The sequence below is a fragment of the Podarcis erhardii genome, assembly GCF_964252035.2.
Source record: "Podarcis erhardii genome assembly, chromosome: 14".
NCBI lineage: Eukaryota > Metazoa > Chordata > Lepidosauria > Squamata > Lacertidae > Podarcis > Podarcis erhardii.
This window is the reverse complement of record NC_138503.1, coordinates 5649078-5674630: the sequence shown is the minus strand read 5'-3', so window position 1 is coordinate 5674630 and position 25553 is coordinate 5649078. Positions and strand designations below refer to the sequence as shown.

General features: G+C 44.4%; 1 protein-coding gene across 2 annotated transcripts in view; it reads left to right on the top strand.

The window, feature by feature from the left end:
- Positions 1-3446: 3446 nt before the first annotated feature.
- DAPK2 (death associated protein kinase 2) overlaps positions 3447-25553 on the top strand; it is a 41856-nt gene continuing 19749 nt past the window's right edge. For both annotated transcript variants that reach the window (XM_081839091.1, XM_081839090.1), the window contains exons 1-2: positions 3447-3550; positions 24344-24565. In XM_081839091.1, the coding sequence (XP_081695217.1) occupies positions 3474-3550; positions 24344-24565 (299 nt within the window). In that variant the 5' untranslated portion in view covers positions 3447-3473. The remainder of the gene's footprint in view (positions 3551-24343; positions 24566-25553) is intronic.

Below are 25553 nucleotides of genomic sequence, written 5' to 3'. Positions count from 1 at the left end.
GAGTAAAAAACAAAGCATCGTTGCACTTTCTTACAATGCAATCCTATGCAATGAATCCCATGCAATACTATATAGGCCTATTCAGAAATACATTCCATTGAATCCAGTTGGGCTCACTCCCAGGTAACTTGGCATAGGGCTGCAGCCTTAGAAACTTACTTTGTCCAATCTGAACTGTTTTGGGGGAGTCAGGTGAATGAGAGCAGATCCTGGCTAAAATCTTCAATATTCTGTTGGGGAGGATTATGTGGAGAGAGAGAGCCATAAAGAATGTTCGCAGTTGCTTTTTTATAGCCAAGGGAAGCATAGCTATATCAAGGGTTAGATATTAGATTATAAAGTCCTTGGGAAAGGAAGTGGATTTGAACAGTGCCTGAGCTGATGGCGCTCTCTTCCTGGAACTGAGCCTCATCAGCTTTGAAAAATACTGCTGAATAGATTTACGTGTGGCCAAAAATGGGGAAATACATCACTGCATAAATTTGCATATGTTAATTTATATGTGTAGATGCGAATTTAGAAATACGGTATTTTTCACTCTATAGGACGCACTTTTTCCCCTCCAAAAATTAAGGGGGAAATGTGTGTGTGTCCTATGGAGCAAATGCAGGCTCCTTGGCTTCAGCGATGCGAAACCTCCGAAGCGCAGAGGGAGTGCTCCTTCCGCACTCCGGAGGCTTTGCGTTGCTTTCGCTGAAGCCTGGAGAGCGAGAGGCATCGCTGCCTGAAGCCTTTGGAGCGCAGCGGGAACTCGCGCTGCTCTCCGAAGGCTTTGGGTTCCTTTTGCTGAAGCCGGGAGAGCAAGACTCTCCCGGCTTCAGCAGAGAGGGAGAGCTGCGCAGCGCCCCTTCAGCGAAGCGGGAGGAGAAATGGAAGGGGCTCCGTTTTTCCTGCCGCTTTGCTGAAGGGGCACTGAGCAGAGAGGGGGAGATTCCCCCCCCCCATTCTCCCCCTCCTATGGTCCAGTGCGTTCTATAGAGTGAAAAATATGGTAATTGCTATAATTTAAATAGACATACAATCCATCTCACCCTCGTGGAGAAGACATTAGGCATTAGGGACCTACTTAGTCTGCTGTCCAAGGAGGGGCTTTCCCTGCCTTCCTTATGTAAAACCCTTTCAAACAGAGAACTGTTCATTGACAGCCTTTAAAATGGAGGACTGTCCTCTCCAAAGTCGGGCAAATGGCCACTTTATAGATTATAGATTGGGAACCTAAGACTTCGTGTTTTGTGTGCTCCATATTCCCTGGCTACTTGTGCTTTTCTTGGAAAAACGAGACCCTTGTTTTAGTTAAGTTCCTAGTTCTTATGTGGTTGCATTGTACAATGCAGTGATCCAAAAGGTGCACAGAACCCAGCTATGTTCTACTCAGGCTGATTTGGTTAAAATTAATGGACCTAACTTAACCATGTTGATTAATAATTTCAGTTTCATTTATGACTAATGCTGGATGCAATCCTTAGTTTATTTTTATTTAGACTTCTTCAATTCCTGGAACTTGTGGTGGGTCATAATATGAAAATGCATATCAAAATTTTAATCCAGACATGTGAAAACTCCCCCCCCCCCAGTGAAAAGCCTTCCCCCAGTCACCAGAAGCCCAGCTGATTAGACAAGTCTTTGTAGTGACCCTAAGAGGAGGGAGCTCCACGGTGGTGCGGCAGCCCATCACAAACAACTCCCGCCTATGTGTATTCTTGCAACCGAAAATTGGCACAGAAGTGGAATAATCTGACTCAAAAAACAAAGACACATTATATAAATGCTAAGCATTGTTATGTGTGAGGTTTATGCAAATATGACAAACGGGAATCCTTTCATTCTCCTCCAAGAAGCCCTAGAGAAGTGAGTCAACAGAGCAATCAGTCAACTTCCCAGGAGGCTTATAAACCACTCTTTTGTTTTTTTAAAAAAACATATATTCCCTTCCAGGATGATGTGGTACATTCTTTCAGAGGCGTTCTCTGCCCGGCCCCCAACTTTTAAAGATCCACACCTTTCCCTAATGAGGAAGCCAAGTCCAAAGGTGTCTTGATGGCAGCAGCATCTGTTGCAGAACAATGCCTTGCAAAAGTGGAGGCACTTTCCTGCTGATCTATGCATCTAAACATGACGTGGTCCTGAGAGTATTTCTGCAAAAGACACTGCGGCTGCAATTTATTTATTTATTTCATAAGAATGATCTTGTTATGAGCTGGGGTGGGGAAGAGGGGTGAGGCTGAATGCCTGGATCCAGCATGGATTCAGTTGCTGGAATAGCCAGCCCTGCCTGGTAATGGTCTGCTGAATATGAGTCCTTAAGGGAACAAAGGGAGTGGCTCTGTGCCAGAGGACAAATGGGTGGGCTTCCCTCTCTGGCCAGTTAGAAAGACAAAAGGTCAGAGTTCAGAGTGGAGTTATGTGAGCTGGAAGCCGGATGCAAAAGCTGCTGGCTGGAACATCAGACAGAGAGCCAAATTTCTGCTGGAATCCAAAGCTGGGGCTGTGCGAGAAGCAGGACCATTTTGGGGGCTTGATGCTGTGAGCCCCTCCATTGTAGGCTCAGGTTGTATATATGTGTAAACAAACCCTATATCATAAAGACACTACAGTCTCTGTTGTGCCTCCTTCCAAAAGGAAACAGGAACCCCGGGTAAGTGCCTAGAACCCCTGCTCAGAGAGTGGGATGCAACCATATAAACCACTCAATTGTACACCCTCAAGGTACAAGGGAGACCCAGCCCAGCCTTTCCTCTAAACCCTGAGATCTTTAACTACTGAAATGAAACAACCTAGGAATGAACAGCTGATAGATCATGAACTCTGTCTAACTGAGCTACAATGGCGCTGTGGTCTAAACCACTGAGCCTAAGGCTTGCCGATCGGAAGGTTGGCGGTTTGAAACCCCGCAATGGTGTGAGCTCCCGTTGCTCTGTCCCTGCTCCTGCCAACCTAGCAGTTCGAAAGTACGCAGTGCAAGTAGATAAATAGGTACTGCTCTGGCAGGAAGGTAAACAGCGTTTCTGTGCGCTGCTCTGGTTCGCCAGAAGTGGCTTAGTCATGTTGGCCACATGACCCGGAAAAACTATCTGCGGACAAACTCCGACTCCCTCAGGCAGTAAAGCGAGATGAGCGCCACAACCCCAGAGTCGTTCATGACTGGGCTTAACTGTCAGGGGTCGTTTACCTTTTTTTTTTAACACAAGATCTAGAAAATTCTCTCTGTGTGTGTGTGTGTGTGTGTGTGTGTGTGTGTGTGTGTGTAAAGGGCATTTTAATTAACTGGTATACAATACTGTGCTTTGATTCTGGTTATATGTTGCAACATCTTTTTGACTGGAAATATTTGGGGGGGCACTGAGAGCAATGTGGTGCATAATCATTCTTTTCTTAGAAATTGTGGTTAGCAGTCTTTGACCACAGTACGTATACAGAGCTGTTCTCTGACTGTTTCTATTTCATTTCCCAGCTAAATTAACCAGCATACATCAATGAGGAGTCCAGGCATGTCTGTGTTTAAACAACAGAAAGTAGAGGACATTTATGAAATTGGCGAAGAGCTAGGAAGGTAAGCCTGAATTTTTCCTGCTCCTCTGTGCAAATGTCACATGCGAGCTCCCTTAGCCATTGGCTGCACTGCTGAGATGTCATTGAATGTTCACAAATAGATGCAAACTGAAAGTTTGTGGCAGTTTCAGTAAAATACATTGCATAGATGTGTACCATTTATACTCCATTTCAATTTCTGGTTAAACACCAGTTGGTTTATGCATGAGGGCCAAAGAATACGTTACTTTAGTCACATGGAGGGGGGGTGTGAGCGAGGGAGAGAACAAACTGGGTTGGGACCATGGTGTGAAGGCGAGGGGGCTTCAACCCTTTGCCCCCTGCTGCAGTCCTATTCTGCATCAGGGACCCACTGCCTGCTATCTGTATGGGGCCAGGTGTGTGGAAGCTCCCGTTCACTCCTGCTTACCTGTTTAAAAAGTCAGGATGGATAAACTGATTTTAGTCTGCCTAGCTTTTCTCTGAAGCCACAGTCGGACATATTTCATCAAGGTTTGTGGTGGCTTTATCTTCTGAAGTAGACTTGAGCATGGCAGAATATGAATGCATAAACGTAGAGTAAATTAGTCATAATTTAAGAATCTTTGGGTCCCAACAAGCAAACTCTGTGGGACAAGAGGTATCGCTTGATATCTCACCTGTGGGAATGCACTCCACTGAATCAACTACATTTGAGGGGACTGGAATTCTGGCTCTTTGGTTTCCCATCTCTCATTCACAACCTGTGATATAACTTTGGCGTCAAGCAGTAGGAAATGCCTGTGTGAACTAGCCCCATGTTTCCTCCCCTGATGCGCAGGGACCCAGTCACAAAGGCCCACCTTGAGGCACACTGTGAGGATACAGGGCGTGACCGAGGCAAGCAGTCGCTTGCTTCATTCATACTTTCAGTTCTGTAAACAAGATTGTTTTACGTTGTTGTCAGGTCACAGCCTCTTCACTCTGCATCTGAAACTATTCAAGGTGCTGACAGGTGTGTCTGGTGGTTAAGGAGACTTATGTCAAGATACCTTCAGAATATGCATCACTTGCACGGAACAAAACAGGTTTTGGTAAAACAGTTGTCAGGGATTATAAAAACCCGCTGCATCTTGTTGTTCTACAGGCAGAACTAAACTGCTACCCTACTGATCTGCCGCCATTTGCAGGAAGGGAGGGGCTGCAGCTTTCCTTTTCAATGCTGCTTATTAAAGATTTACTTTAGGCCAGTTATGTGTTGGCTACTGTATAGATGTGACATGGCTCCTCCCTAGTAAGCTTGCATCAGGGATGCTGAAACCTCACTTTGGGGCGGGGGGGGGGGGTGTGATGTGGCCTTCAGTTATTTTCCCCTGTCTCCCCCAAGACACCGCTGCAAGAAGATTCCTAAAAAAAAAAATGACACTGCTCTGGTGTGGGTGGAGATGTTTATAGCTCTATGCCAGTGGTTTTCAACCAGTGTGCCGTGGAACCCTGGGGTGCCTTGAATGATGGTCGGGGTGCCACAGTCAACACTGGCCTCTGTCCCTCTTTCCTTTCCTCTCTCCTCTGATGCCTCTCGCGTCTCTGCCTCGCAAAGGCTTGTGCGACTGTTTCTTGCAGCAGCCCTGGCTACAAGATCCCCAGGCGAATGATACCAGGGGGTGCTGGTTGCCAGGAGCTGAGGTGGGCTTGGCGTAAGCAAGTGAGCGGGTGAGGGAGGCAAGCAAGTCAGTCCACCAGCCCTTGCTGTTGGGAATGGACAGACAAGTGGGAGGCCAGGCAGGCAAGCGGGTGCTGCACTGGCCTTTCTTGTGCTTGCTGTATGCAAGGCCTGCCTGGGAGTTGAGTGCCTGGTGCCAAAGGGGAGCCCTTCTGCCATGCAGACCCAGCAGTGCCCGCTGCTGTCACTACTGCCTCCCAAGGCGAATAAGGTGCTGGCTTCACATTCACCTTGGGCCAGTCACCGTCGGGCCACTAAGGATGGGGGCATCCTCTGCCAGGCCCCTGTGGGGCATTGTGAGAAGGCACTTCTCTTGGGGGGGGGCAGCAACAGTGGCTGCTGGGATAACTCCCAAGGAGAGGGGATGGGAGAGATGACTGAGGAAACACTCCACAAGGGAGGGTGTTCAAAAATGGGTGACATAACTGGGCTCCTGAGCCCTACAGGAGTGCTGCAGAAAAAATGTAGTTGGTCAAGCGAACCGTGGACTCCAAAAGGTTGAAATCCTGTGGTTTGTGCAACCAAGAGAACAGATGTGGATGTGACCCTGTGGCCACTGGGTTTAACTAGGGCTGACGGATGGCCAAGATGCCAGGTCACATAAGCAGCTTCTCTGCCATTGATTCTGTATTACTACTACTACTGCTGCTGCTGCTGCTGCTGCTACTGCTACTGCTACTGCTACTGCTGCTACTACTCTGGGCAAGTGAGCCCTGAGATCTTGGGCAGGGGGCAGGAGTTGTTCTGATGCTTCTCTGCCTGTGGCAGCTTCATGTTCCAGGCCAGCCTTAGATCAGATCCTGGTCCCTCTAAGCTTCATCCTCTCAGCCATGTATTCTGCACAGGACATCACTGCTGAAGCTGTGGCAGGAAGTGCCCTTTCAACTTGTAATCTTGCTGAGATGTCTGTCAGCATCTGATTCAGCCAAGTGAATCAGCCTATCAAAAATGAAATGGCTTATTTTTTTGCTTTTTTGCTTCTGAGTTTTCTGCTAAAAGCACCCAAGGTGTTGGTTGTCAATTAAACTGTTGTAGAATCTGCTCATTTAAGCACAATAAACTTAATTAAATAAAAGTATGCACTCCCCGACAAAGCAGAGGGCTAGCCAGGAGAGATGATTGCCTTAATTTGATTTGGAAGGTGGCATGAGCCATATTTAATTTCTTTCCAATAATAGGATTTTTTACAACAAGTTTTCTAAAAATGTCTAAAGCAAGAAACAACAATAAAGATTTGATTCTCGTTCCATTTCAGCAGCAGCCTTTGTCAACCTGGTGCTCTTCACATGTTTCAGACTTGAGTCCTGCGGGGTTAGATGGAGTCTCTTGGCCCTGATCCAGCTAATTCAGGGCTTTTCTGATGTCCTATAAAGTAGCAGAAAGAGGAATCAAAGCATCCTCTTTTGCTACTCAGCCCGTAAATAAAAAAATATTCCAGCGGCATGGCTTCTTGAGGCCCAATGTTTATGGAATAATTGCTTTGCCATTGCACTAATATTTTGGAAATATTGACAACTTCTCTGAGTAGCTGATAGCTGATTTTTACAGTGTCTGGAACGAAAAGTCAGGAGGGCTGTGAATAGCGGCAGCCGCAGCAGCATTGAAATGACTGATGCTTGTGCCTGGGAGCTTGACATAATTTGTCAGCTCTGGACAGGACTAATGCCTTGGGATCTAAAATCATCTTCCAGCCCAGTCATCAAATCCCGTCTACCTAGAAGTCCTTATTTGGCAGCCATGCCAGTGGCAGACACCCAGAGGTTCTGTAATACTTTTGGGGGGTTAAGCTTCTGCTGACGAGTTGTTTGCGGTAAAAGGGAGGGTGTGTCAGTTGCTGTCATAAGCATTGTGTCCTATGTTTGACAAATTGATGTTCCCTCATCTCTGAAAAGCAGAAATCCTATTACAGGATAAAACTTGCTCCATGGCCAGTTCAGACATTTTGGCGCCTGAGTTGGTAAATTGTAATGGGATACCCCATCTCTCTCTCTCTCTCTCTCTCTCTCTCTCTCTCTCTCTCTCTCTCTCTCACACACACACACACACACACACACACACAGACACACACACACACACACACACACAGAGAGAGAGAGAGAGAGAGAGAGATTTACTTGTATAATTAATTTGTAGCCCATCTTTCTTCTACGATGGAGCTCAGGATGGTGATGACGACGACGACGACGACGACGACGATGATGATGATAATAATAATAATAATAATAATAATAATAATAATAATAATAACCCCACTCATCTGTCTGGGTTTCCCCAACCACTCTGGGCAGCTTCCAGTAGAATATAAAAACATAATAAAACATGGGAGTTCCTGTCTAGATATTGACTGTCCCGAAACCTACTTAGTGTCAGTAGAGAGTTAATGGACTGTGTGCCTTGCATGTGGGACTCTGGGCTTGCACAGGCCTTGGGAGCAGAGGGGGACAGTGAGTGAGACAGGAGCTTCAGCCAAAGTACCCAGCTAGCTGCCTGTGAGGCTGTTTGAGAGAAAGGGAAGCACCTGTATGGATCGGGACCTGGCCGATAATACATACATTGCATATTTAAATATGTAATATATAACTAAATTGCTGCATAGTGCTGTTATCAGTTAGAAGTGATTAATAATATGTAATAAGAGAAGGAGCTGTTGTTGTTTTACTCTACATATTTTCCAAGTTAATACACAAAACATAATTACTTTACAACAAGATTAATGCATCATGCAGGGCACTTATTATCTGTGTTTAAGTTTTCTCACGCCTGTTCAGCCCGGAGTCCCATATTAAGTAATAAGTTGTTCTCTGCAGTACATGATCTTTATATCTCTCAACTAGGCGTTCACCTGTAACTAAAACGAGATCCCTATTTTCAGCCTAATAAGCCACACCATGCATAGATGGGGATATCATCCCAACTACGGTACATCTGCAGTAAAGCAAAACCTTTGTGTGTGGAAATCATATTCTAATTCAGTGCTTCTGATTGCTGCATTTGCTGGATCTTGGATGGTGCAGAGCTGACTTGGAAAACATGTGAATCTTCGGAAGATGTTGGATTCCAGTTCCCATCAGCCAGCCTGGGCAATGCTTGGAGATGATGAGATCTGTAGTCCATCCACATTTGGAAGACACCAGGTTCCTTCCTCTCCTGCTCCCACACAGCAACTGATGCTGAATTCACTGGGATCCCTTTTGCGTGGCTTCACTCTTTGGATGATAATATAAATCAACTTGGTGATCTTCAGTGCTGTTGAAGGGGAGCGAATGAAACTTTGACCAACGATGTGTAATACACGCACAAGTGAGATTGTTGGGTAAATATTGACCTGGCAAACCAAAAGTGGAGATAAGTGTGACATATTGCTGAAGGGAGGAACTGACTGAGGGAAGATAAGGCATGAGGCCATGTTTAGAACACAGTTTCCCTGCTGGGGATCAGAGAATGTGAAAGCAGCGAGAGAAAGTTACTGTGAAATGTACAATCACAGCTCGACTTTATGGGTCCTTTGCTTGGATGAAGAATCCATTCAAATGATTGCCAGCAAACACAAAGCTTTACAGCAGTGGGGTGGGGAACACTATTCAGCCCAAGGGCTGCACTCCCTCATGGGCCCTTACAGGGACCGCAGGCCAATGGTGGGCGGGGCCAAAAGTAAAAGTGGGTGGAGCATCAGTTGTGTGACTCCTCACCTTTGCACAGTAGGCTACATTCCAGCCATGCAAAAGTTCAAACACTTACACTCCAGGCATGCAGGATGATAATAATTTATTTGTACCCCGCCCATCAGACTGGGTTGCCCCAGCCACTCTTGGTGGCTTCCAGAATATATAAAGACATAGTAAAACATTAAACCTTAAGAAGCTTCCCTATACAGGGCTGCCTTCAGATGTCCCCTTCAGCAGACATTGTCACGGTTCAGTGACGCATTTGCAGTCATGCAAGTGCAGTTTAGGAGGCTGTGGAGCAGGACCAGTGAGGGCGTGATTCTGAAGGGAATCCTGAGGGCCTGATAAGCTTGATGAGCTGCATTTGGCCTCCCCCCTCCCTTGCAGAACAGCATGAGCGAAAAATGACAATATCCCTGCTCTTGACAATACAAAAAAAGTGGGCCTGGGATGGATGTGAGTCAATGCGATTCCACACAAGCTGATTTGGCATTTCTGGCTGTCCTGTGCTCATATGCTCTTCCACCATCCCATTTGTGTGCACTGCTCTTATGAGCTACTTCCACTTGCATGGAAACCTAATCTGCCATTTCACCCAAGCCAACAAAGTATGGTTTGTGCCAGACCTTCAAACTAGGGTTTTGAAACAGCTGACATTCCACAGGTTAAGACATCAAGTCCCTCCTCTCAATAGCTAGTCAGTCATCTACAGTCAAGAAAAATCTGTGTCATATTGAGGAAGCATCTGTAGCTGAGGCTGAGCGGATTGGCAGGGGTGATATTCATGGGAGAGGCAAGGCCAAAAGGATACTGGCCCAAAGGTTTCATTGAATCAGCAGTTATTGCAGAGAACAGATCTGTAGAATTGCTTTTTGAAAATGGTCATGTCTTTGGGTACAGTGTGCGCAGAGCCTTATCCATCGTGTTGCTAGGGCAAGCTGAATGTTTTGCACTTCTACATTTGTATCTTAAAAAATAATAACAATAGGAATCCACACTGTTGCCTGGACCTTTCAGCAAAAAATTGTCCTTCCACATCCATCAGCCCTCATGGGAGCTGTTTTCCTGCCCCACAGGTGCTGGGTGGGGCTGTTTTTGTCACAGAAGCGTTTTTTTTGTTGAAAGGAAAGGCAGCCTTTGAGACACAGAATGGGCAGCGCTGTTCGAGGTCACTTACAAATGTGCAGTGCCTCCAGGCAGTAGCATCATCACAACAAAGGAAAGCAATTGTTGCATGTCCCTATGCAAATGGTTGATCTTTTGGTCATTTATTTTAGCTCCCTGCCTGCTCAGAAGCCACATCAGGAGAGGAGGAAAAGGACAGTTCCTCCAAGCAGCCTTCTGAGCCTTGACGGCTTAAAAGAATGGTGCCACAAGTGAGCAAACTGAAAACATTGCTTTCAGTAGGACTGAATGGAAGGCCCCCTCCTCAGTGTCATGATCTACCAGAAGCACTAGCTTCTCCTCCCACCTCCGTGGTGGGTCTATGATTCTCTGAATGACTGCTGCTTTTAGAAATAGTTCAGCGCGCCTGTGATATCTTGGGCCAAAGGCTCTGGGGGACTGAACTGTTTGATAAAATAGTCAGGGCTGTCATGAATGACGTGAGTGCAATCCCACTTATAGCATTTGGCGCTGAGCAAAAATGTATCTGTTTGCCCAGGCCCTTTCCAGGTCATAAGATTTTATTCTGATGGATGATCCATAGCCTGCCCTGCCGTTCTAACAGTTCTCCAGGCTCCTTCTTATCTTAGTTGCCTTCATTAGCCTTTTGGGCCAGAGGGAACATTCGGAAACCTTAAGAAATGGTCATAGGTGGTACAAAATACCAATTTCACTGGAGAAAAAACTAGTGGTGCTCAGAACCTCCTGTTTCCCCCAAACAGAGAAAGCACTTCTACACACTCCGAAATGAATAAAACAGACACAATCAGACAAGCCCCCCACTACCACCAAAAAACAAAAAGGGGGGAAAGCAAGTAAAAAAATTGAACATTTAGTTTGGTTTGGTTTTGAATGGAAGGCCTTGGTGGTCACCAGGGTTAGGGTGTCTGAGGCCCCTTTGGTGCCTCTTTGTTGTACCATGACTTTTAATTGTTTGAACTTCTTTTTATAATGGTGTACTGGCTAGTCTTTTATAATGGCTAGTCTTTTATAATGGTGTACTGAACCCCACCCTGGAATCTATTAATTAAGGGCGGGGCAGAAGCCTCCAAAATAATTGAAATTAATGTAAATATTCTGCTTGAATGGATACAGAAGATGTAGCAAAGCCTCTGAGTGCCCTTGGGACTGGAGGGGTGGGAGTGGGGGGGGCACAACTTCTCTGCCCCTCAAACTGCAATAGATCCGCCTTTCTGAAGCTTCTTGTTTGCACCTCAAGGGAACCCCCCTCTTGGCACCAGCCACCCCTTCAAATTCTGCCACCCGCTTCCAAGCAGCATCCACTTTCCACTTTTCTCCAGGACTTAAATGTCACTTCTCCACACAAACACACACACACACACACAGCTGCACCCCCCCCTTGTATCTGTGTGGCGTCAAAGGCAGCTGCTTGTCATTCCAGGCATAATTGCTCTGGCTCCCTTTCTATCTTTAGGAAAGCTATGCTGTGAAACAGGAACTACCACGGGACAAGAGGAAATTAACTCTGGCTTTGCTGAGGAAAACCCCAAACAACAACAAAAACCAGTGGCCACCGGGGAGGGAGGTGTCACCTAGTCTGTCTCTAAAAGGCAGCTGCTAGCAGGCTGCACTTTCCACACACTCACTTTCTCAGTCAGAGGGCACAAATCTGTTGTTGCTGAAAGCCAGTGCTTGAACACAGCAGGTGGGAGGGTGTGTGCAGATGACATGGCAGGCCACTTTAGGAGTGTGTGTGTGTGCATTACAGCTGCTATCATGGACTGGCTGGGTGCAGAGGAGCGATGGGAGGCACCAGCTGGGGAACCCCCAAGGGAAGAAGGCCCAGAGCCCAGGGAGGGGTGGTGGGATGACGAGGGGGAAGAGGGAGAAGAGGGAGCAGACTGGGAGGAGGAAGTGTCAGAAGCTGGAGAGGAAACATGGTTTAGTGATCAGGTAGAGGCTGTGCCAGAGGGCAGTCCAGCATCAGAGGCAGAAGTGGAGGCTTAGAGGGGGAGGGGGTCAAGAGGCAGAGATGAAGCAGGCTGCTGAAGAAGCCAGAGGGGGTCTCTCCTTCCTGCTGAGACCTGCTCCTCATCCCCCTAGTCTTCTAGAACCCTAAAAGGTATGAAGAAGGAGGAGCAAAGAGAGATAAGACAATAGAGTCTCCAATTGCTTGGGAAGGACCCAAAGGATGTGTAGACTTGGGCAACTGCATCATAGCAGCAAGTTCTATCAGGACAAGTTGCTGTCCTCACTAAGCCTGGCCTCCTGAGTCGAACTCATTTCCTTGAATAAAGAGTTAACCTCATTGATGCTGTGTGATTTATTGCTGACCTGCTCCTGACAGCTGCAGTGACAAGCTCATGTCCTCCAACAGCCCTCATTGACCAGGAAATGCTCAGGAAGGCAGGGCCCCACTCTGTTCCTTTTAGGAATACCTTAGGCTGGGCTGGTTTTCCTTACACCAGAGCTTTCCAAACTTCTAATGTTGGTGACACAATCTTTAGACATGCATCATTTTGTGACACAGTTATACTAGCAAACCAGAGGTTAAGCTAACTCCTTTCCAGACCCAGGAGGAGGGTCAGGAACATTTGTGCGACCTACACACTGCAGCCGACACACTAATGTGTCACACAGACACAGTTTGGAAAGTTCTGCCTTACATGGTGCTCCACAGCTTCATCTTTGAGTATTAGTTTATTACTACCAGCTTAGTCGTTTAGTGGCACATTCTCCTTCAGAAGCCAGAGCAAGGTGGGCTGTGACACTGTAGCTGAACGCCTAAATAGCTTGGGCTGCCAACTTTTCAAGTGACTTCTGCAGCTGTGCTCTGCAGCTCCCTCTGTGTATGCACGCGTGTGTGTACATGATGCTGAACATTTATTTTTATTCTGCTTGTACTAAGAGCAGGATACAGAAAATTCATGCCATCATACAATAGAACCATTAAGCACAAGCACCACTAAAAGTCAATTTCGTTGATCTACGTACTCTGCTGTTAAAGGCATAGCTGCAAGGGCTGGTTAAAAAGTTGGCAACCTCGTGCAGGAGGCTGAGATGAGCATTTTCCCAGTTTGTAATAGTAGAAAGACTGGGAATAAAGGTGTGACCTGTTTTGAGTGATTTTTTTCTTGCATCTGTTTGCTAATAGTCTGGAGTTCTTCCCTCCATATTCGTAAAAGTGTTGTTTAGAGTATAGGATATTAATCATTGTTTTATTGATTTCTAGATAGTCAATTTCCCTTCTTTTTTGTTCATGAGTTTAGGGAGTTTTTTTGGCTCCTGTTTGTTTATAGTGTATAGAGGGTCATAATTTATTGTTCTAATTTACCAATTATTGAGGAGGTTAGTTTTTTAAGGGATGCTGTCTCCTTGATGCAGGCTCCTCTGGTGACTGCTTTCATTGTGTCCCAGAGGAGGGAGGTTGTTATGTTGCCCACATCATTGTCCTTAAAGTAGTTTTGGAGAGTTTTCAAGAGACACTTTCTAGCTAGTTGGTTGTGATTAGGATGGGGCTGAAGGACCATGATGGGGTAGTTTCTGTTTCCTCTCCTATTTTGAGGGTAACTTCTACTGGGGCATGGTCTGTGATTTCAGTGTTACTAATGTTTGCTGTTTCTACCAGGGGGATCAGGCCTTGTGTGAGCAGAGTACTGTCCAGTCTGGATATTGTGCTGTGGCATCTAAACTGTAATGTGTGGCTGGTATCTCCTGGGTTCTTTTCTTCCCAGATACCATAAAGGCCTCCATTTCTTAGCATTTTCAGTAGTTTGTAAGAGTCTCTAGCTGTCCCTCTGAGGAAGGTTGCCCAGGGGGTTGTAGGATACATGTATTTTAGGGAGGTGCCTCTCATATTTAGGTTGAGGTCACCTCCTAGGATTGCTTTCCCTTTGGAGAAGGAAAGGAGATTGTTTAGTGTCTTCTTGTTTGGAGCATAGATGGAGCCAATTGTCAATTTAGTTTGCCATCTAGTATCCCTTTGGCGAAAACGAATCTGCCTTCTTTGTCTTTTTGCACCGTTGTGGCTTTATAATGTAGGTCTCTACTGAGTACTAAGGCTACTCCGTGTGCCTTTCCTGAGCCAGGTACCACCCATTGTTGATTGAAGCGGGGTTCGCTCAGGAGTTTGCTTCCTTTGGGCGGGTTGTGTATTTCCTGTAGGAAGGCAATGTGTGTTTTCATGGTGTTTATGCACGAGGTGATGTGTTTTCTTTTGATAGGGCTTCCTAAGCCCCTCACATTTAGTGTAATTGCTTTTAAGCTCGCCTTCTTACTTATCTACCTTATAGGATGATTCCCTGCCAACCTGTCTGGGTTGCCCTGTGTCTCTCACCTTGTATTGTCTATCAAACACAGTGTGTTGTGCTGACATATAATGTGGTGGGTGGGGGAAGGGGGGTTAGAGTTAGAGATGGGCTGAGGATTGGGGTGTAGGTTATAGAGGGTCACCTATATGTAGTTATATAGGTGTTTGTTTGGAGTAGCTTGGACCATTTGGCTCCCAGCGGGTTGGTCTTGTGTCTCAGCTGGCATGGAGGGCCTTTTTTGAGAACAGGCCACCCCCCCTTTCACTTGCGATAGGGGTCAGTCAGTGAGACCATGTCAAGTGCCTTTGTGGCACAAGATTTATAAACAATGTTGTCAGTTTCATTAATAGCATTATTATTATTATTTTTTAAATATTTATTAAGGGTTTTTTTATAAAAGAAATGCACAGATAATAGACAACATTAGTTATGTCATAACAAAATCTCATAACTTCTTTGGACTTCCTCACGTCTCCTGCTCCCACTTACATCGTTGAATAATTTTTTCAAGCAAATTATCATCTTGTTTACCATCTTATTTCCACTCATTTAAAAATAGTCTAACAATTCTCCAGAAGGTTTATATTTTCCTTAATCTCAATTATCGTCAAATTCCGGTCTAATTTAGTGGTGGCCAATTATTTTATGATCAAGCATCCTTCTTAACATTCAACCAAATTACAATATTTTTGTAGATAAATCTTAAATTTCTTCCAATCCTCTTCAATCCTTTCTTCTCCCAGGTCTCGGAATCCCAGAATCCATTAATAGCATTATTGGTTTGTTGAGGTATAAAGTAGGGATGTGAGTATTGGCATGCTCTGGCACCACCATTATGTTAGTTATTTGTCAGATTTTAGCCTGTTTGCTAGTTGTTGTATTGGGGTGGGGGCTGTTGTTTTAGTTCATGGGTTCGCAAACTAAGGCCCGGGGGCTAGATCCAGCCCAATCGCCTTCTAAATCCAGCCCGCGGATGGTCTGGGAATCAGCATGTTTTTACATGAGTTTCTCAGGGAAATTGCGGAAGCGGATGTTGCAGCGTCTGCTGCAGTCTTCTAGGCCTGCTAGTTTAATTCTCACTTCCATGCTTTCTCTTTCTTGGCGGTTGTCCGTATCAGCTAATTTGTTTTTCAGACATGTGTTTTCCTCTCAGAGTTGCTCTACTTGTTTTAGTTGCATCTGGTTTTCTTTTCCGAGAGTGGAGATGGTGACAGTGAGGGTTTCCACTTTGGAGGTCAGGTCGCTGATTATTGTCTTCAGGGGAGTCACTGTTTTCTTCAAAAGTTCTGCTATTCTCAGTTCAATTACCCTCAGGTCCCTTTTTGATGTTGGGCAGTTGTCATCATGGAGGATGTTGCGATCTCTTTGTCGTTCACCATCTCCTTGGTTGGTGCCATTTCAGTTGTCTTGGTGGCCTAGTCTGTGTATTTTTGAAGTGGGGGGATGTTGTGGTTTGGTGTTTTGGTGTGGTGGTTCTTGGATGTTGTGGCATTATAGAGTTGTACAGGCATTGTTGATTGATGGCTTTCTTCAGAGCGTCGGGGTTAGGCGGCCATTTTTGTTGTATCTGGGCTGTGACTTAAGGACTTCTCTTGGGTCAACGTAGTTGTATCAGCTCTGTGGTATTAGCTCCTTCTCATGCTAAGTAGCCATAATATGCATTTGTTGGGTTTGGCTGCTAATATCCCACCATGTTCACATGCTCAACATTTCTGCTTCCTAAAGTCCAGATGAGGAGGGGAGCCGAAGCTACTTCTGAAAGCCACTCCCTTCCTCCCACCCTTGATGGTGGATCAGTTGCTTCTGCCTCCAGCTCATGATGTGTTTTTCTACAGACTTTTTGCCTCAGTTAGGTGGAGAAAGTGCACCCTGTCCAGGAAGCCAGGATATGGAGGTGGGCTTATTGCTTTCAGACTAAGCATTACAGAGTCTGCTCTCTCTTCTTCCCCAAACCTTTCCATGCTCCTCCAGTGCTGGACCTGTATATATTGGACGCTTCACCCTCCGTTTCTACTTCCTCAGCCACCTTGAGTGTCCCAACAGCCTGCTTGCTTCTGTTTGGTCTTGTCCCAGTTAGAATTCAGCCAGTAGCCTAGTTTGACTGTGCTCTGTCTCCAGGACTAGGAGGGAAAGCAGTGAAGATGAACAGGGCAGTTTTCTAGTGTGTGAATGAGTAACCAGAATATTTATTTGTTTGCCCTTTGGGCATTTTGCTGAGATTACCAGCGAAAGATCACCAGCAAGAAATAAAGATTACATTGCAGATGGTGAGTGTCTGGTAGTTGCCCTTTTAGATCACTAAATAGAGGTTTGGGGAGCCCCCCCTCCCCAGCTTGTTGTGGAGCAGCTGAACATGCCCTTTGTCCATTTATCTGCAAGTGAAGAGGGAGGAGGGCCCACAAGAGGAGTGTAAGAAAATTCCCAAAGTTCCTGCCCTGTGCATCATATTTTATCAGCTTCCAAGCTGAAAATAATTTGACAAGTTCTTTAAGGATTGACCTGCAAATGCACACACTCCCTCCTTCCCTCTCGTCTCTTCCCTTTGAGCAGCTGCTTCTGAAAGTCATTAAACCAGGATGCTGTTTGGTGTCAGGGGAATCTTCCAGGCAGCTCCATTCCTTCCTCTGTCCTGCTATGATTTGGGGGCTTGAGCAAAGGTGAAGACCAAAGCAGGACCACGTACAACAGGGATGATGCTGTCATCTTCTTAGGCAATGTTTGTTGATCCTGCACATGCCAAAGAAATAAGCATGTTCTCTGAGAGAAGCCCATCAAATCAGCTGAGTTGGGTATGTGGGTGTCTCAAACTTTCTCCCCCAGGATAGAGCTGAACTTACTGTGGGTGCAGGAGGGCAAGGATGGACTTTCAGATATTGTTGGACTTCAACTCCCATCATTCCTGACCAGAGACTGCCTGTTAGCTGGGGCTGATCGTAGTTGGAGTCCAACAATTACATTTGAACAGGACCTTTCACAGGAATAATTCAAAAAGCAATCATGTAGAAGGTAAATATTCCGCAGGAAAAGGACTGAATGCCTTCCTTTACTTGTAGAAGTCTGTTAAACTATAAAATAGCTTAGTTTTCACCCTCACACATCCATACATTACTCGTTTATGATTTATTGTTAACATTTGTTTCTTTTTGTGATTCATATAGTCCAATAAATTCTAAGATGAAAAACTAGAAAAGTTGTACATGCATACACACATATATAGATACATATAAAAATGGACAGAAATAAAAAGTGATAATAAAGTTATCTACACTGATGCAAAATGTCAAATTAATGCTGATTTATACTCAAATGCAAAAGGAAATGCAAATAATTAATTAAACACATAAAAAATAATAGCAGAGGACCCATCAGCACTATACATTTAAAGCAGTATCATGCCACTTTGAACAGTTATAGCTTCTCCCAAAGAATTGTAGTTTGCTACCACAGAGCCTAGGACTTGCTGATCAGAAGGTCGGCGGTTTGAATCCCTGCGACGGGGCGAGCTCCTGTTGCTCGGTCCCTGCTCCTGCCAACCTAGCAGTTCGAAAGCACGTCAAAGTGCAAGTAGTTATAGGTACCGCTCTGGCGGGAAGGTAAACGGCGTTTCCGTGTGCTGCTCTGGTTCACCAGAAGCGGCTTAGTCATGCTGCCCACATGACCCAGAAGCTGTACACTGGCTCCCACAGCCAGTAAGTGAGATGAGCACCGCAACTCCAGAGTCGGCCACGACTGGACCCTTTACCTTTACCTAAGGGTGCTGAGAGTTGTCAAGGAGACCTCTGTTTGCTTTGCAGAGCTGCAGTTCTCAAAATGGTTTAACAACCAGTCTCTCTTCCCCAGGAACTCTCAGAATTGTATGTCCTAACTGCTCTTAGCACCCTTAACAAACTACAGTTCCCAGGAATCTTTGTGGGAAGCCGCAAGTGTTTAAAGCGGTATGATACTACATTAAATCCATAGTGCAGCTGCGGCCTTGACATTTTACAAGACTCCTCGCAGTGTGTATGGATGAATGTTTTTCTGAGTCCTGTTACACTTGGAGGCAGGACTGTGCAGCTGCACTAGCTAGACTGAGAAGTTATGGTCTGCCCCAGAAGAGCCACGTGAGGGATCATAGCTGAGTGGGCTTCCCACACTGGAGTCCAACATTTCAGCTGCTGCACAAACAAATGTGAGGATCAAATTCCTGTCTCATCCTTAAACAAAATTGAAGATATGGAAGGGAACAAAATTGCTGCAAGTTCCAAAGTCCTATGGAAGCACCTTATCAAACACAGAAATTCTTGGAATCGTCTGTTGCAGTTGTAATATTACCATACTAATACCTCTCAAGTATTCTGGCTTCATCCATAGACTGAGGAATAGGCTAAGCCAGGTGTGTTGGTTTCAGGTGGAGCTGCTCTGCCACATTATCCAGCCAGCTGGGAGATGTGGGTGATACTTCGAAGCAGTGCCCCTAGTTTACAATTTGGCATCAAATGACGATTTCAGATTCACACCAAATATCAAGCCTACCTCAATCTTAAAAACAAATCTTAGATTTTGTTTCCCACAACCCTTTGCCGTGCTGGGAAGCTAAAGAAGAAGAACAGCACAGCACTGAAAACCCAACTCCACCCAGATACACTTAGGTCCACTGCCACCTAGTGCCTAAACCATATAATGACATTATCCACACAGTCTGAACTGATGTAAGAAAACTTCATGTGTTCCTAAAGCTGGAGAATGGAGGTACCCAGGGAAGAACCTCAGTGGAAGATCTTGGCAATTGGACACATTTGTATGGAACTAGGCAATTCTTTAAATACCCAGATCCCAAGATGTATAGGCAGATCCCTCGCCTGGTCCATAATCCCCCAGCTCTCGATGAAATGGTCTGGAATGACACTCCAGATTATAACCCATCTTTGTGTGCGTAGATCAGGCTAGCAATCACAGAACTAAAATTAGTGGTTGAGGGTCCGTACCACAATCCTAAGGCATTCCAGGCCATGTGAAGGTCAAGTGTGAGCCTTATCTCTGGATTTCTGGGCTTTTATGGACATGTGAGAGACTTTAGACCTGACTTTGGCTGTGGTCTCTCTGTTAATTATATAATACTCTTAGTATTACATTGGGAAATAAGGCATTTAATTGCAGGATATGCCACATAATGTATGCCCTCTGCATACATATTCTGTAATTACTATACTTGTAGTGTGTTTAATGACAGAGGGAAAGTTTATAGCTCAGAGGTTCTGCTGTGTAAACAAAACCCTGTAATTTTAATCAGTCTGGTATTCTGAATGAATGGGATTCTGTTGAGAGGTGCCCTAGGGAGGATTTTCTGCATCCTGAATGGTACAGCCCCTGCTGGCACTCCTCAGGCTGCTTCATCTTCTTGATGAGCAGATTTTCTACCTGCAGATCTGAATATGTGGATTATTCCAAACAACTTGTAGAATGTCTGCCTGTGAGTCGAGTTACGGATGCAAAAGGAGGAAACCCTTCATATTTTGCTGCATCCATTCACCTGAAACTGTCGCAGAATTGCTTCTGTGGTGCAACCTCACAGGATTGTTGTGAGAATTTTTTTTAAAAGGGAAAAAGGTAGGACGAAGAACCACACTTACCACTGTGAGTTGACGGGAGCAAAGATGGGATATAAATGCATAATAAATAAATAACAATCAATCAATCAATCAATCAATCAATCAATCAATTAAGCACAGTTATATCTTTCTTCAAATTCTTTCTCCAAGCTGGTCTCTTCCCAGTAATGGAGTGGTAAATTATTGTCGTGACAGCCCCACCCCCCACCCTGGTACTTACACCCACAGTGCCCCAAAATGCAAGAAGCTGTGTTGACCCATCCCCTAACTTTCTGTAGGTCAAATATCTTCCACCTTTTTTTCAGAGCCAGGACCTGCTTTTGACCCAAACATGCATTTTAATGTATTTTTAATCTTTGTTGGAAGCCGCCCAGAGTGCCTGGGGAAACCCAGCCAGATCGGCGGGGTACAAATAAATAATAATAATAATAATAATTATTATTATTAGGGGACCCATTTCATAATCTTGATAGTAATGCTCCTGTTGCGACCCACCTTGCACCAGGCCACAACCTACTTGTGGGTCCCCACACCCCACCACCACCAGTTGATTTTTTTTCATATAAATTTTTATTAATTTTCCAACACAATCATACAATTTTATCCAAATTTTAACAAATTAATTCTTTTTGGACTTCCTTCAGCTTCTCTGGCAATCACCCATTTTTATTCTTCAGCACGCATTCCCTTCGTTGTATTGCCATTTGTCTTCCCTCCCCCTTCTATTTCTTTTTAACAATACATCTAAAACTTTTACAGTGCTTCTTGAAACCCCACTAGTGTTGTTTGCACATCACATACATTTTTCAGGTATTCTACAAACTTTCCCCAGTCTTCGATGAAGGCCAGTGCGCTGGATCATAAACAGTAGTAAAGCAGTAGTAAAACGTGGAAGCCTCCTTTTTTTAAAAAAATAAATATTTATTAAATTTTTTAACAAAATACAACAAAAAAGAAAAAAACAGAAAACAGAAAAATACACAAAACACAAAAAATAGAAAAAAAAGAAAAAAGAAAGAAAAAAATCCATTATTCTTTTTCTAACTTTGAAGCTCGTATCCTTATTTTCTTGACCTCCTCACACCTCCCCTTTTTGTATTCCCATTTACGGTACATAATCAGCAAATCCTTACCCTCTTTCCATTTATCATCTTTAAATTTGTACCTTAACATATCACAACTCCAATATTTTCATCCACAAGTTCATTTTTGCATACTGCTTCTAACTTTGTCACTAATACCGCTTATTTCCAATCCAACATCATTTTAACATTCATAAATTTTACACTGTTTCTGTAAATAGTCTTTAAATTTCTTCCAGTCCTCTTCCACCAGCTCTTCTCCCAGGTCTCGGATTCTGCCAGTCATTTCCGCCAATTCCATATAGTCCATTACTTTCATCTGCCATTCTTCCAGGGTGGGTAGATCTTGTGTCTTCCAATACTTTGCAATGAGTATTCTTGCTGCTGCTGTAGCGTACATAAAAAAAGTTCTATCCTTCTTTAACACCAATTGGCCAACCATGCCCAGGAGAAAGGCCTCTGGTTTCTTCAGGAAGGTGTACTTAAACACCTTTTTCATTTCATTATAGATCATTTCCCAGAAAGCCTTAATCTTTGGGCACATCCACCAAAGGTGAAAGAATGTACCTTCAGTCTCTTTACATTTCCAACATTTATTATCGGGCAAATGATAAATTTTTGCAAGCTTGACTGGGGTCATGTACCACCTGTACATCATTTTCATAATATTCTCTCTTAAGGCATTACATGCCGTAAATTTCATACCGGTGGTCCACAACTGTTCCCAGTCCACAAACATAATATTATGACCAATATCTTGTGCCCATTTAATCATAGCTGATGTAACCGTTTCATCCTGCGTATTCCTGCGTATTAAAAGACTCAATATGAAGGCCAAATGGCTGAAGTATTGGGAAATATTGGAACAAGAAGGAGACAAATTGAAACTGCAGAGTTTCGAGAAATTAAAAGATAAAGTGCGAGATTGGCTTCATTATTTTCAAATAAGAGAGGCCTACAATTTGGACAAAAAAATTGGCTTCCAGTGGAAAAATCAAAATTGGAAACAGAATTACTAGAACCCAAAACTAAGATACTTTCAAGAATGTATAACCTGCTGTTAAAATGGAATACGCAGGGTAAAACGTGGAAGCCTCCTTATTGCAGCTCATTGATTGCCCTGCTGCTGCTCCTCCGGCACACAGTGCCATGGCTCTTTCACAGAGCTGCCCTGTCCTGCATTCTCCCTCCATGGTACCCGCTACACCTTTCACAAAGCCTTTGGCTTCAAACCCGTGCCCCCAACATCAAATGAAACAAAATCTAAGGACACATATCTCCGCTGCATCTATGCCCCATTGCAGTTTTCTTCCCCACTGTGAACATTTAGATTGTAAGATCATCTGGGCCCCTCTGTTTTGCTTATGTTACTCTCCAATGCAACATTCAATGTGTTTTGTGCTGTATAAATGCAAAATAATAATCGGCCTTCCCCAAACTGGGTCTGATGGGAGGTGTAGTCCAAAACATTTGGAGGGCACCAGTTTTGGGAAAGTCTGCTGTAAAACGTCATGTGAATTAGGCCTCTTTTCCTCGCCTGTCTTGGGTTCATTGCCTGGAAATCGTGAGAAGGCCATCTCTCTCCCTCCCCTCCAACACCTGCTCTGCATTCAAATCATACCTTGTGTTGAGCGTACAAGAGGAAGACAGGAAGCGGCAAAGTGATCTCATCCATACTGTACTTTATGTGGAATTCTCTGCTTCCTTCCTCTGCTGACTAATTACTTCTTACCTGGATCGGGGGAGGGGGGGCTTCCATCACACTAAAATACTAGAGGATGCAGCACTTGTTTCCTTTTCTGAGCTACGGAGGAAATACTAAAATTGGTGGTTGAAGAATAACCTTGAAATGCAGCAGCTGCGGTCAAGTTAGGCCAGCTGACATTTAAGAATAGTCTCAAGTTGTAAAAGTTTGTAGCGTGCTAAAACATTTACAGTAAATAAAGGCATTTGACTGGGAGGTGGGATAATCCCTCCTGTAACTTTTAAGGTTTTTTAAAAATTGCGTTTGTAGACTTCATAACTCTGCAATCAGTTTTTTAAAAAATTGTATTAGGAGGTCTCCCCCTCCCGCCATATCAGGATTTCATAAAGATTTTTCATTTGTGAAGGTTTTATAAATTTCTATATAGTGTAATAAATAACACAAACATAATAGCAAAAGCTAGCCAGAATTGCATAGCAAATCTGGACAGTTTACAAGTTAATACTTTAAAAGCCTTGGAGATTTTTTATTTTTATTTTTTAAATAAGTTTGCCTAGAGCCAAAAGGGTACATTAACCCAAGGCTAACTTCTTGGAGCCCTGAAACTCTGAGCTAAGAAAACCCTTTTTATGCTCAGATTTCTTTTTTTAGACAAACCAAATAAGCATTATTCGAAAGCAGACTCAAAGCTTTAAATCTTTTCCTGGTGCTTTATGGGTGCTCTGCCTCCAAGCTCAGAGCCAGTGATGCTTGAATACAAATAGCTGGAAAACACAGGAGGGGAAAGGTCTCTTGTGTTCAGCTCCTGTTTCCGGGTTTCCCACTGGGACATCTGGTTGACTGCTGTGAGAACAGGATGCTGGACCAGTTGGGCCATTGCCTGATCCAGCAAGGCTCTTCTTACATTCTTATGTCTAGCTATCTCCTGCTTGGACTACTGCAATGCGCTCTATGTGGGGCTACCGTTGAAGGTGACCCGGAAACTACAACTAATCCAGAATGCGGCAGCTAGACTGGTGACTGGGAGCGGCCGCCGAGACCATATAACACCTGTCTTGAAAGACCTACATTGGCTCCCAGTATGCTTCCGAGCACAATTCAAAGTGTTGGTGCTGACCTTTAAAGTGCTAAATGTCCTCTGTCCAGTATATCTGAAGGAGCGTCTCCACCCCCACCGTTCTGCCCGGACACTGAGGTCCAGAGCAAAGGGCCTTCTAGTGGTGGGCCTTCTTGGTAGTGGCACCCGCCCTGTGGAACTCCCTCCCACCAGATGTCAAAGAGAAAAGCAACTACCAGACTTTTAGAAGACATCTGAAGGCAGCCCTCTTTAGGGAAGCTTTTAATGTTTAACAGACTACTGTATTTTAATACTTTGTTGGAAGCCGCCCAGAGTGGGTTGGGTATAAATAATATATTATTATTATTATTATTATTATTATTATTATTATTAGGGTTCTGTTGACATTTTAATGCATATTAGCTTGGCATCCAACGATCTTCGTTGTGTCTGTAGCCAGAAGTGGGGCTACTCCAGGAATTTGGACCCGTCTCCTGCACCCACTCCTGACTTTCCAAAGGATCGCCAGTTTCCCTGGTGTGGGAGAATTGCCTTCAGCTCCTCTTTCTTCTTTGCAGTGGCCAGTTTGCTATCGTGAAGAAATGCCGGGAGAAAGTCACGGGGATGGAATACGCCGCCAAATTTATCAAGAAACGACAGAGCCGTGCCAGCCGCCGTGGAGTCCGGCGAGAGGAGATCGAAAGGGAGGTCAACATCCTGCAACAGATCCTTCACGCCAATATAATCAAGCTGCATGACGTGTATGAGAACAAGACTGATGTGGTCCTTATCCTCGAGCTGTGAGTAGGAGAGGCTGCGTATGTGCTGAAATGCACAGGAATGCACTTTTAAAACAAATGAATAGATAAAGTTTCTAGTTCTTAAGATAAGCTAGAATATGTGTAAGCAATATCAGTTGAAATATCAGAAGCCCACTGGGGAGCTGCATAAAATATTGTGGGCAGAGAGTAAGGGTTTCCCCGTTAAGAGTAAAACCAGACTAAATTATGCTTAATAAGAGAGAGAGAGATAAAGTGTGCAAATTATTTGAATAATTGCAAAGCAATTCAGTCAGCTCCGTCTATTCCTTTGTTTGTGTGCAAAATTTGAGCCCATCAAGTGCAGAATTCCAAGCCCTCTAGCCCTTAAAACCACAACTGGGATTGGACTCTTCTGTTCTTGTTTTCCCCGCTAGCAGTCTCAGATTCTTGGGATTTTGTGTAGAAAACTGTGTTGGTGCTGAGGGCCACCTTGTGGAGAACTTGTGTGCAACATGTTAGCTGTCCATCAGAATTTCAAGGTTCAGTGACCAGCTTTGGTGGCACGTTGGATTTTGAATAAGTGCAAAGGCAAAGTTCATATATATCAGTGTTGGTGTGTGAATGAGTCTCATACACACCCCATTCCTGGCTCATTATTCAGGGCAGTAAACTGCTTCATTATTTAACTTATATCCAGGTTCCTAGACCACAGGGGCTATAAAATCAGTTTGTTCATCTATTCTAAATCAAGAATTGAGCTGCAATAGGAAACACTTGCAGTGTAAGACATAAATCAAATTGGATTTTAAGAAAGTTAGATCCTTAAAGGAACAAACTTATAATTGGCAAGGTGCCAATTTAGGGTGGAGAGGCATCAGTGTTGATAGCATGCTCAGGTACATCCCAGTTGTCCTTTCTGTGCTGTAATTGGTTTGAGGGTTTTATTATGCGGCTGATGCCATTGACCATTCATTTCCAGAAAGGTCCCATATGGGATAGAAGGTGAGGATTATAAATTAAATAAATG